We start from the raw sequence: 12,356 nt of genomic DNA on the forward strand, positions 1-12,356 counted from the left end.
GTTGTGTTCTGAAGCCTGGCAAAAATGTTTACTTTAGCACAGACAAGATACTTTTACTTGCAAGATCGAAGGATTTGGGTCAGTAGACCCTTTGTATGTCTCAGACGAATCTACAGATAGTGCCTCAAACCACCCCTGTTTTCACTGACTAAATGTTACATTCTTTAATTGGGCTTTCTTTAAAAAAGCCAAACACAAAACCACAACACAAACCAATAGGTTTGAATGAATGATTATTTATGCAAAAGAGCCTGAAGCTATTAAAAGGAAGCATGAAGTTTAGCACTGAAATTTCTTATGCCTACATTTTCCATATATAGTTTTGCAAGGAGAGAAGACTGAACACTGGGATTCAAAAGCCCAGTGAAACCAAGCAGCTAGAACATCAGCTGCTAGAGGACAATTTTTTATGCCCAGGCAGCTAGAGGTCTATTTTTTATGGCCAGGAAGCAGATGGACTGGAAAACAAATCACACAAATCCATAGTTTCACAAGGGCACTATAAAAAACCCCACAACACACCAAACAGCAAAGCACCTCTCCCCAGTCAACACCAGTCCAGTTCCTGATTAAATCACATAAGAACTTAAATTAACTATTTAATTTGGGGTTTTTTTTTTTACTAAATCATTATAATCTATTTGAATTCAGACATAATCAATCATGGTTTTCCATTAAAGCTGTAGCAGATGCAACAGTATCATTTGTAAGTCATCAAAATGCCTGGCATTATAAAACCATTTTTCATCACCCCAAAATGAAGAGTTTGTCTGTTTCATTAAACATACACTTTGCTTACTCATCTATGGACCACATTCTTTCTGGCTTTCCACTTTGAGGAAATGTTTTCACTCTCCTTTGCTCCTTATTATCAGGGAGTCATCTAAATTGTAATAATTTCTGTAAGGTAAGTAAGTACATTTATATTTGTCTGCATGTTCTCTGTATTCCATCCTTGACTTAAATCAGCACCAGTAGAGTTAAAACAGAAGCTTCCAATTATAAGCTTAGTTCATTTGTGACTTAAAGAGTGGCAGTTTCAACTTCTGCAACGAGCATACTGTTTGGTACTATACAAACACTTCATAATTCTAGAATCACACTGTCTTTGTAAGAAAAAAATCATAGTAATAATTTTCTAAAAGACCGGATGACTTGGTTGTATAAAAGAGACTTGAAAATCCTAGAGGTCAACAGAGAAGGCAAAATATTGAACATGTTAAATGTAATGTATCAGGATGAAGCACTTCAAGCCATCAAAAAGAGCTGCAATGAGTATTGGGCTTGTTACTACCTTCCAACACAATGGTATTCACTACAAGTCTGAGCTGCTTTACATCTTCAACTAGGCAGCCCCAAATTCTTTTCTGCATGATATGCCTAGTTTATGTAACAGACACAAGTTGCCTCAGACATTTCTTGTACGCACTACACCTGAGGTTGCCCTTACGAAAGCTCAAACACAGAGTACGATGGCTTATAGAATAAACTATTTCAGCTAAAAGGGGCCTACAATGATCATCTAGCCCAGTTCAGGGCTGACCAAAGTTAAATCATATTGTTAAGGGCATTGTTCAAATGACCCTTAAACACTGACAAGACTGGGACATCAACCACTTCTCAAGGAAGCCTATTTCTGTGTCTGACCACTCCCTAGGCAAAGATGCTTCCAGTCTAAACTTTCCTGGTGCAGATTTGAACTATTCCCACACATCCTGTCACAGGATACCAAAAGCACCTCCCTCTCCACCCCTCCTCTTTGGCAGCAATGAGCCTCGTTTTCTCCAAACTAGACAGGCCAAAAATACTCAGCTGCTCCTCACATGACTTTCCTTTCACCAGCATTGCTGCTGTCCTCTGAATGCATTCAATGACCTTCACATCCCTCTTAAATTGTGGAGCCCAGAGCTGCACACACTATTCAAGCTGATGCCTCACCAATGCTGAATACAGCAGGATTATCACCTCTTTTGACTGGCTGATTATGCTGTGTTTGATGAATCCCAGCAAACCTGCTCCAGCATGGGCTCCTATCACCATAGGCCCACATGTACTGCCAGAAGCCTGTTCAAGCACAGCCTTCTCACAGGGTCACAGCCTACTTCTAGCATCCAACTGTTCAGATGTGGGGTTCTCCACAGGATAAAGGTGGCTATCTGCTCCATTGTTAACCTCCATGGGCTGCATGGGAACAGCCTGTTTCGCCATGGTCTTCATCACAGATTGCAGGTGAATTGCTGCTCTGGCATCTGGAACACCTCTTCCCTCTCCTTCTTCAGTGACCTTGGTGTCTGCAATTGGTTGTCTCACATATTCTTATTTCTCTCTCAGATGCTGTTTTGCAGCAAATTTTCCCCCTTCTTAAATATCACAGATGTGTTACCACCATCATTGATGGGCTCAGCCATGACCAGCAACAGGTCCAACTTTACTGGCTGGCATTGGATCCGCAGACATAGGGGAAGCTATTAGTAGCTCCTGACAGGAGCCAGAAGTGTTACTTACACGATCACAGAAGGGACAAACAGAAGACCAGTGAATTAACTTGCCCAGTAAGTGAGGTAATTACACACTATTCCAAGAAACAAAGGGTAACATTACACAGCTAGAGTATCAATATAAGAACAAATGCCATGTTCAGGAAGGACAGGTAGGGAATGCAATCTAAATGAATACATGAAAAGCCCTGTACTTTAAAGAAATTATCAAGTACACACATATGGCATGAGACTATCTAAAATTGGCAGAAGTAGAGGAAAAACAATGCAGAAAAACATCTAGATCTTATGTGTATCTCATGACAAATACACTTCAATAGTGTCACAATGCTGAAGAAAAAAGGGAAGAAAAAAAAAGACTAGCATAAAAAGAAGCCCTGAAAGGAGGACTGTCTCTGAGCTAAGTGAAACCATTATTTCAAGTTCTACAGCACTGCACTCAGCATCCAGCCTGGCACTTCAAAGTTCTAGAGCAAAATGATGAACAGGATCTTAGAGTGGAAAATTCAAACAAAAGAGGGATTTTTTTTTTAGCATGGGGAAAAGACAGGACAAATATGGCAGCCATCTTCAAATGTAGAAAGAAAGCTAAAAAGTTATATCCATTAGAACAGACAAAGCAGTAATTGAGTACATTGATCTGATAAAACATCACTGTGAGCTAAATATTAGTCATTTTCTCATGCAACATGGCTTTTCTGCAGGTGGAGACTGAACAGTAGGAGAAATTAATCCTGTTACTGGTATGGATAAGCAGAACGTTTGTTTTCTGAATTAGTGCAAGAAGCAGAAGTGACAAGCCCACTATTCTAATTTCCAGCATTCCCTCTAAATAACATTTGATTACTGAAAATTAAGTCCAAGTGAATAAGAAATATACCCCTTACCATGATAATATAACCCTTACCCTGGAGATATTCAAGGTGAGGCTTGACAGGGCTCTGAGAAACCTGATGTAGTTGAGGATGCCCCTGCTTACTGCAGAGGTGATTGGACTAGATGACCCCTGGAAATCCTTTCCAACCCAGACCATTCTATGATTAAGGTTAGGCAAAAACCAAACCAAAATATTTAATCTCTGACACAGAATGTTTGCACAGTTGTGAAATCACTAATTGCAGGAAACGCACAGGTAGATCTGATTCTGCCTTCAGGCAAAGAGGATGGGTTGGAAAACTGACTGCTCAAAGACCTTTCTTGTTCTGTTTCCACAATTTCTGTGATTCTGTTCTGCCTCTAGCTCCCTGAAGGATGGGAATGAAATGTGACATATCTCTGTACTTACACATAATGACATACAAAAATGTCAACTAATATATGTCTAAGGGCAAAAGGTAGAAAGCTACATAAAGAAATACAGTAACTGATATAATCAATCTTTCCAAACATAGCAATATACATCCAACTCTAGCATTTATAAATTTAAATTATCTGATAATTTAAAGTGTCTCAGTCTCTTGACTGAATGCCACTGTGATTCTTTATTCCTTAAGCAGACAACATAAAAAGGAAGAAAGATCAGCCCTTTAATTTTAAATGTATTTTGAGTTAATGAAATTAACAAAAAGAGATGTTTCAATTAATTTATTTTTCCAATCCATGACACAATAAACGTCAAAATATTACATATTCTATATACTCTTTTACCCCTCCCCATTTCTACTAGGCTTGAAAGGATCTATCATGGAAGAAATAAAGGGAATGTTAGTGATAAGGTCGTACATTTCAAAGCCATAATAAAACACTGCAACCACTTCATCTTATGTAACACACATGCAATTTGCCCCCTACTGTAAGTAATACCAGGTACCAGAATCCTCAACATTATGTCCCACTGATTTATTTTCCATCAGTGAGGAAAACTGAATCTTAGTTTCAATTAGACTCTTTTACTTCAGTTGTGCACGTCACTGAGATTATTTCCAGACTACAATCCTGCAGCGTTAGCAGATAGGTAGATAGATTTGAGCAATCAGGAGACAGAGAGACAAAAGAATTACACTGATAACCTAAAGCTACATATACTACACATACTAATATGAATATGACTAAAGGCACAACTCAGACTCTATTTTGTCAAACATAAAATTTAAAAGATTACTCATTCTATCATAAAGGTTTGAAAATAGAAAAGTAACCAAATAAAGATTATAGCTTTGACAAAGTTACCCCCAAATTCAGTCTCAGAAAAAAAGGAATCTCCAGATTTTATTATTTAATTTAAATTAAGGTTGTATACTTTAAAAGTTTTTTGTCCCAGGAATTTAAAAATTGGCTCTTCCATTCCATTCTGAAACTTCTTATTCATTTCACTATAAATCAAACATATGGTTCACATTGTAACAACAAAACACAAAAAAGTTATGCCTAGAATATTTGATATTTTTCTTTCAGTCTTAATGCCTTTTAGTTATTCTTAATGAAATTTCTGATTGTGTTACTTAAAAAACAATTACTTTGCATTAAAAGGGCATTATTCTTTTTAACATCTTGCAAGCACCACCTGATCTTCATAATGGTCACTCAGGCCTGAAATCAGACCATGATTCTGTACCTTTTAGGAGTTTTTGTAGGATTTAAGCATCTGTCTCAATGTAAGTGTCTTATTATTTCCTTGGGAGATTATGTTTTAACAGAAAGTCCTAGATCTGTGTTCCCTGGATGCCTGCTTATGACTATGTATTTGCTCTTAAAATATTTCAAGAGAAAAACCAAAAGAATTCATTAAACACTTAATATATCACCACATTCAAAGCAATCACCTAACAAGCTGTCAGGTGCAGCTTTATAGTAACATAGGAAAACTTAAAGTTGTATTCATCATTTTTGCTCAACCAGTCGTATGACAGAGAGTGTTAAAAGTACCTCAGAGAAATATAAAATGGCCTTAGTACAGCTGATCTTGAAGAGCTTTAATCTGTCTCCTATATCTATTTCAATTCCCTCCCTTTCAGTACATCTGTCAAGCTTAAAACAAACGTAAGACGTACCTTAATTGTACTAGTGTGTGCACCAGGATATTCTTTCTCCTCCAGTGTTGACCAGCGCTGTATAAATTTTGACACAAGAGGATCATCATAGTCAACTATCTGAAATCCTGAGACGTTGGCTCCTCCAAACTGAATTTTTGACAAATCTCCATCAGTAAATCCCTGGGCACAGAAAACATTATGTCCGCTATTCCAATAATTTTAGCAGATCTCTAAATAGTATATACAAATAAAGAGTTACCATATGACTTTTACTGCAGAAGTACAAGCCAACATTGTCCTCAAACAGGATCCAAGTTTAAAATCCTGGGCTGCCAGGATTAAGTTGTGAGCTCTGCCAGCCAGTCAATGGCTCTTGTTCTTCTCCAGACACAGACCTTCATTTCTATAAAGATCTGTCCTTCCCATTCTTACCTTCCTAAAGAATCCTGTTAATTTCAATGGGATTACTTAAAGGAGAAAGGGAAGACTGACACAAAAAAGAAGAGAATTTTGGCCAGGAATAGTTACGGTCACAGTTGTGTCCTCTTTTTGTAAAGAAGACTACAGCATGTGGAAGGACTTAACACCTCCCCTGTCTCCTCCCGCTTCTGTAAGAACTACTTCTCATTCTTTCAAAGAGTACATACATGGTTTCCTGTGTTTTGTGTTGTAACTTGTCCCAAATCATCATACAAACAAATTCATATGAAACACCACATTATCAGAAGTTTCTACAACTGCTATACTAGGTGCTCTTAAATTATTACTTAATGATACTCATCAGTGATGTGTTGCTGCATGCTAATGCACTACAACAGGGATCATGAAACTTCATGTGAGCTTCATGTTTGAACAGGAACATTCATTGTATATTTTGACCTGTTGAGTGTTTTTTGAGCATATTCCATTATTAAAACAGATCAATGTCTTGACTTAATGATCAGCCTGAAGGAGAACATTATTACATTCAATAAAGAATAAGAAGGTGGATTCAGTGAAGAAGATGGGATACTATCACATACTAGATAAGTTTCTTTCTGCCAGAGAAAAATGCAATTTAAAAATTATTATCAAAGACATTTAGTATGGCATTCCACAAAAGATCTACAACATTTGCATTTAAACTGCATAAACCTGTAGGAAGTAAATATGGCATTAAACAGTTTTAAAAACACAAGATTCAGTAAGTTTTAGATCTTATGGGTTTACTGTTACAAACTGAAGTCAAACTGAAGCCAGGCACAGAGGGACCTAGGGGTGCTGGTTGATGGTAGGCTTAACATGAGCCTGCAGTGTGCTCAGGCAGCCAAGAGGGCCAATGGCATCCTGGCCTGCATCAAGAACTATGTGGCCAGCAAGAGCAGGGAGGTCATTCTGCCCCTGTACACTGCACTGGTTAGGCCACACCTCGATTCCTGTGTCCAGTTCTGGGCCCCTCAGTTTAGGAAGGATGTTGACTTGCTGGAACGAGTCCAGAGAAGAGCAACAAAGTTGGTGAGGGGTTTGGAACACAAGCCCTATGAGGAGAGGCTGAGGGAGCTGGGGCTGCTTAGCCTGGAGAAGAGGAGACTCAGGGGTGACCTTATCACTCTCTACAACTACCTGAAGGGAGGTTGTAGACAGGCTGATGATGGTCTCTTCTCCCAGGCACCCAGTACCAGAACAAGAGGACACAGTCTCAGGCTGCGCCAGGGGAGGTTCAGGTTGGATGTTAGGAAGAAGTTCTATACAGAAAGAGTGATTGCGCTATGGAATGGGTTGCCCGGGGAGGTGGTGGAGTCACCGTCATTGAAGGTGTTCAGAAGGAGACTTGATGGGGTGCTTGGTGCCATGGGTTAGCTGTTTGGGTGGGTTGGATTGGTTGATGGGTTGGATGCGATGATCTTGAAGGTCTCTTCCAACCTGGTTTGGTTTATTCTAATAAAGGTTTATTCTAATAAAGGTTCAATGGCTAAAATAGCAACCAGTTAACATAATGACATACATTAGGCAATTTTTCTAAAACGTTTATTTCCCTTAAGACCAAAACCACTTTTTATACAAGATTTGCAATGCAAAATACAAATATCTAACACTGAGGGAATTTTTCAAATTCTCTAAGACTTTTATGCTTATTTTGTGAATATCAGTCGCTTAACTTCTTTATCCTATAAATGAGTTAATAAATAGAAAAATGAAATTAATGTTCTGCTTTTAAAGAAGTCTTGAGTATAAGGCTTCTTTGCACCTGTCTGACAATATACATGGTTCTTCAGAATACTGTCTGCCTGGAGGGGAGAAGTGTTTTGATCAAAGGTTGAGAGGAGATAGAGGTTATGCCTGAAGTGTGAAAGACATACCATGGTCCTTCTGTTTTCTCAGGCCCCCCAAAGGGCCATGAAAAACAGAGTGTAAATTAGAGCACTCCTCACCCTGCTGGAATTTATATCAAATGTTATCATAGTCCAAGAATAAAGGACGCAAAAAATTTAGAGGCACTCACACCATGGAACTCCAAAAACTATTTTCTGGAACAAAATACGTGAGATTCAAGGCTGCAGAATTTGCTTTACGTGTTACAAAAATCCCATTGGATTCAACTCCGCAGCTTCCTAAGTAAGTCTTGTTGAACTAAAGTCAGTAAAATATCCCTTTACTCTCAAGACACACTTAGAAAACATGGATTTGACAGAATTTAGTTAGAGCTTCCTGAACTTCCCCCTTAGGGACACTATTAGCTATAATACCTGATCATCTATGTTCAATAAAAGATTAATTCAAATTGATTACCAAGCTGATCGTAGGAATAAAGATGTGTAAAGCTGAAACTCACTAGTCTGGGAGAATGAAAGCTGAGAAGTTAATTTTTAAGTACTTTAAAGGTGAGAGAAGAAACACTGGTTTGCTGAATGAATATATCAGACTATAATGCAGAAAGGTATTTTTGTTCAGAAGTATGTAAAAAAGGGGATGAGTCTACTGAAGGTGCTGGGCAGCCTTCACCCTCGTTGATGGGAATACTGCAGAAGGCATTTAAGTACTAGAAAGACTCAGGCAATGAAACAAATATCATTCATTTAGCAAAGATAAAGACATTCAGCTTTTTTCTATTTTCCAAAGTGCATTAAAACCCCCAAAATACTAGTTATAATAAGGCTAGTTACTAAAAACAGTAAATTCAGTCATACAGGTATTTTAAATATTAAAAATGCTTACCAAATTGGCAATTATATAATGGTATCCTTTAACATGTTTACCAATTGTGATAACCTGTAAAAAAGAAGAAATACTCTGTAATGGAGAACATTCATCTGCTATATGTTGCAAAATCTAGTATGGTGCAAATGCCAGCTAAGAGTATGCAATACAGAGTTTGTTCAGTGCTTTAGTTTTCATTTTACCTAATGCATCACTGACCATACTCTCTGTTGGTGGAAATTAGTCATATTCAAACCCAAGTCCCAAGATCTGTCAGCAGAGGAGCTGAATACTAATAACTATGCTCTGTATTAAAAGCACAATCCAGACAGGAGAGAGTGAGCATCATGCAGTAGAAGCACTGTGCCTCAGAGATTCATGCATAGCTTCTGCTTCTTTTGCAGCAGAATTGTAATGTTCCTTGAACTAGAAAAGGTTTAAAAGCCCACTGACATTAATGAAAGCCATCCACATTACAAGGAATTTTCTTAAAGTTCAAATCCTTGTTTATTGCCCTAAGGCTTCCTCATAATCTCCTTCAAAGCCAGTTGGTGGTTTCTCAGCAGTCTCCACTGGCAGCATACAGCATGGATAAGTCTCTCAAATAAGCCTAATTACAACTGTATAAGCATGGGGGAGTTTGCATTTTGAAGCAAAGCACTTCTCCAGAGAATAGATGTGGGAGATAAGAGCACTCGAGAGGTTTCTTCCATCTTTCAAACAATGAGAACAGCTTAAATCAATAAAGGATAATTCATTTGTCTCCTCATTTAACATATAACTAAAACATTCAAGAACAGGTATCCTGTAATTTTTATCAGGCTAGTAGTGAATGACATTCCACATGCTTACTGTAATGAAGTTAAAGAAAAATAGCAGAAGACAGTGTTAAACACTGAATTTTGTACTACTAGAATTTGAAACTGAGAGGGATCGTATTACAAAGGGTGTAGAAGTTATTCAATTATTCCTCTTTTGAGCCCTCTATATGCATGATATATGAACTTAATTACTCTAAACCAGTTCAGACTACTTAAAACTCATTATTTATTAAAAGATTTAAGAACTATTTCTTATGCAGCTGCTGCTTCCCAAAGAAACTTCAGTTAGAGCAAATTAGTTGTTGTGCATGAAATACTTCCTCATTATTGGTATCTGAGAAAAATCTGCAAGTCTTTGGATCAATAGTTAGAACTCTGCTCTAACTGCCACTAGCTTTGAAAATATTGCCCTGTGCCACTCATCCATATGAACAGTAAGCATGTTACTAGTTGTGACTCTGAGAAGATTCAGTGGTGGCTTCAAAAGCCATGATGAAGGAACTGTGCACACAGAGTCCCTAGTTTAGACCAGCAACTCATGCAAGGATAGACAAGTAGTGGTAGTAATTGCATGGCTGCCCAAAGGATGTTAGCAGGGGAACATGAGTCTGCAAAGGAAGTTGGCTGAGAAAAGCTATATGATGAAGGGCATGGTAACAGTGACCTGCCAAATCAGAGAAGAGGAATATAAATTAGACTGAGAAGACCTGAGGAACTGAAATAATTTTCAACTCCAATTTACATAAGTTGTTGAAATCTAGAAGAGAAATTGTATCACAAGATTAAAAAAAAAAATAATCAAACACAAGAATAATGAAGCAACTTTGGAAATACATTGTGTACTTATAAAAGGTCCAAGGACTAGAGTGCAACTGGGTGAACCTAAGGTTATCAGCATAGCCTAAAATGTTAGTGGAATAAATCAAAGCATCACGACAGGTTTGTTAAAGAATGGAAAGCAAGGAATAAAGTAATGAAGTTGCTGCTCAATATTTCAAGGGTGCAAATACTTCAGTACTCAAGAAAAATCTGGTCAACAGAAGGCCTGCTGCAGGTCTCTCAGTACTAATACACAGAGAAGGGATACTGATACAAAGGGTCTACTTTAGACATCCTCATGGAAAGAAGGAAATCACACAGCTTTTTTTCAGGGCAGGAATTAAAAGAACTTTTAAAATAAATAATAAATCTGGTAGCAAATCAAGACGTGAAGTATGTATCTTCTGCTTTTAGAAAAGAAAACCAGAAGAACACAATCAAAAGACGCTACATGCCCAGGAATCCATTGCTCAGCACATTTCATTTTATGTATAGAAGGGAAGTTCCAGAAAAAGACTGTAAGTATAATGGGCTTAAAAGAGACCAAACCCCAGAAACCGCTAGAGCATCTTGCAAAAAAGAATTTCAAGGCAATTGACAGCAGTTTAGAAGACCATCTTCTCAGGCATAGCAGTATACTATTTTCAGCAGAACTAATTGGAATTGTATTAACTGACATGTGTGGCTGATCCAGCTATCTAGAATTCTTCACTGATTTACCAATCAAAACAGCAGAAACAAAGTTTATCCATCCATCCATATGCTTAAGGAGTAGCAGGAGATTGGCTGAGAAAATCTGAGAATCAAAACAAAGCAGAATCTATCAAAGTGCAATTAAAGCCATAAAAATATCCCAGAGCTGCAATCAAAACAAGAAACAGCCAGAGGGAAAAATAGGTCTTTTATTAAACGAAGACAGTAAAAATGAGTGGCAACTAAAGTATAAAGAGAGTTCTTGTCTTTTGAAAAGTGGCAAAAGAAGAAACTTGAAGTCAGCCAAATTTTCATATCAGGGAAGAGATTATAATGAATATTACATACTTAATTTTCTAGGATAAGATGATAACCAGTCAATATTGTCTTCTCAGGATGAAAATATGTCAAAGCAATTTAATCCCTTTCTCTGACATGACAGCTAGATAGAGATAGAGAAGACAGCAGATGTGACACATTTTGAGTCTGATAAGGCTTTTGCCCTGTATCCCATTGTTTCTTAAGGGAACATGGCCAAGACAAAAGTCACTGTAATGTAAGCAAACAACTGCCTAAACAGCAACACAGAACCAGCTGAAGAGGGCCTATTTCCCTCAGATACTGCTCTACTCAAATACATTTTTTGACATAGATAACAAGTCAGAAAATATTTTTTAAAAACTGTACATGATAGGGAAATAGAAAATGCTCTGGAGAATAGGTTCAAATTCAAATTGACCTTGAAAACTACAGAAACAGATTGTAGATGTGAATTCCAAATAAAAAAGACAAATACAATGCATTCCATTTAGGACACTGGTCATTGCCTGAGCAGCGCAACGACCTTGGTAGCAAAGACCAAAATAACAAATCCTTCAAAAAGCAACAGATAGATACATCCACACTCTGATATATCCCTACAGATGGTGCACAGTTTTACATGGTCCAGCTCAAGTCAGCAGGGAGCTATTCTTATTTTCCATTGTGCTTCACATGCATGAACAGAAGCAGTAAAACTTTCCTAGACACTAGGATTGAAGAAATGAATTAGAAGGTAATCACAGAAAGTGACCTCAAGGACCATCTGCTCTAATATTTCTTCAGAAAAAAAGAATCATAAAGAATTTACAGTAATGCAATAATTTGAATCTGATGCTATTGTGAAAATGAAAATATTTTGTTTTTTAATTTGGCAAATAATGTATGTGTAGGTGGAGTGAAGACATAATTTTCTGTTCTGTTTAAAGTTCAGGAGGCCTTAGCTATGGAAAGCACGCACACTTGAAGAGCTTCCTTAAAAATGAAGAGACCTAATGACAGTACAAATGACAAAGAGCTTAGGAACATGAACTATATAGGGAGTTAAATAGGAAAAA

At 37.5% G+C, this 12,356-nt stretch overlaps 1 protein-coding gene across 6 annotated transcripts in view; it reads right to left on the reverse strand.

The window, feature by feature from the left end:
• The window catches only part of GRIA2 (glutamate ionotropic receptor AMPA type subunit 2), an 88,374-nt gene that overhangs the window by 33,056 nt on the left and 42,962 nt on the right, over nt 1-12,356 (reverse strand). For all 6 annotated transcript variants that reach the window (XM_068137207.1, XM_068137206.1, XM_068137205.1 and 3 more), the window contains exons 5-6: nt 8,666-8,719; nt 5,489-5,650 (exon numbers count right to left, since the gene is read on the reverse strand). In XM_068137207.1, coding sequence (XP_067993308.1) covers nt 5,489-5,650; nt 8,666-8,719 — 216 coding nt within the window. The remainder of the gene's footprint in view (nt 1-5,488; nt 5,651-8,665; nt 8,720-12,356) is intronic.

Source organism: Melanerpes formicivorus, unplaced genomic scaffold (genome assembly GCF_026170545.1).
Source record: "Melanerpes formicivorus ecotype bairdi unplaced genomic scaffold, bMelFor1.0.p_v2 SCAF_4, whole genome shotgun sequence".
NCBI classification, from domain to species: Eukaryota; Metazoa; Chordata; class Aves; order Piciformes; family Picidae; genus Melanerpes; species Melanerpes formicivorus.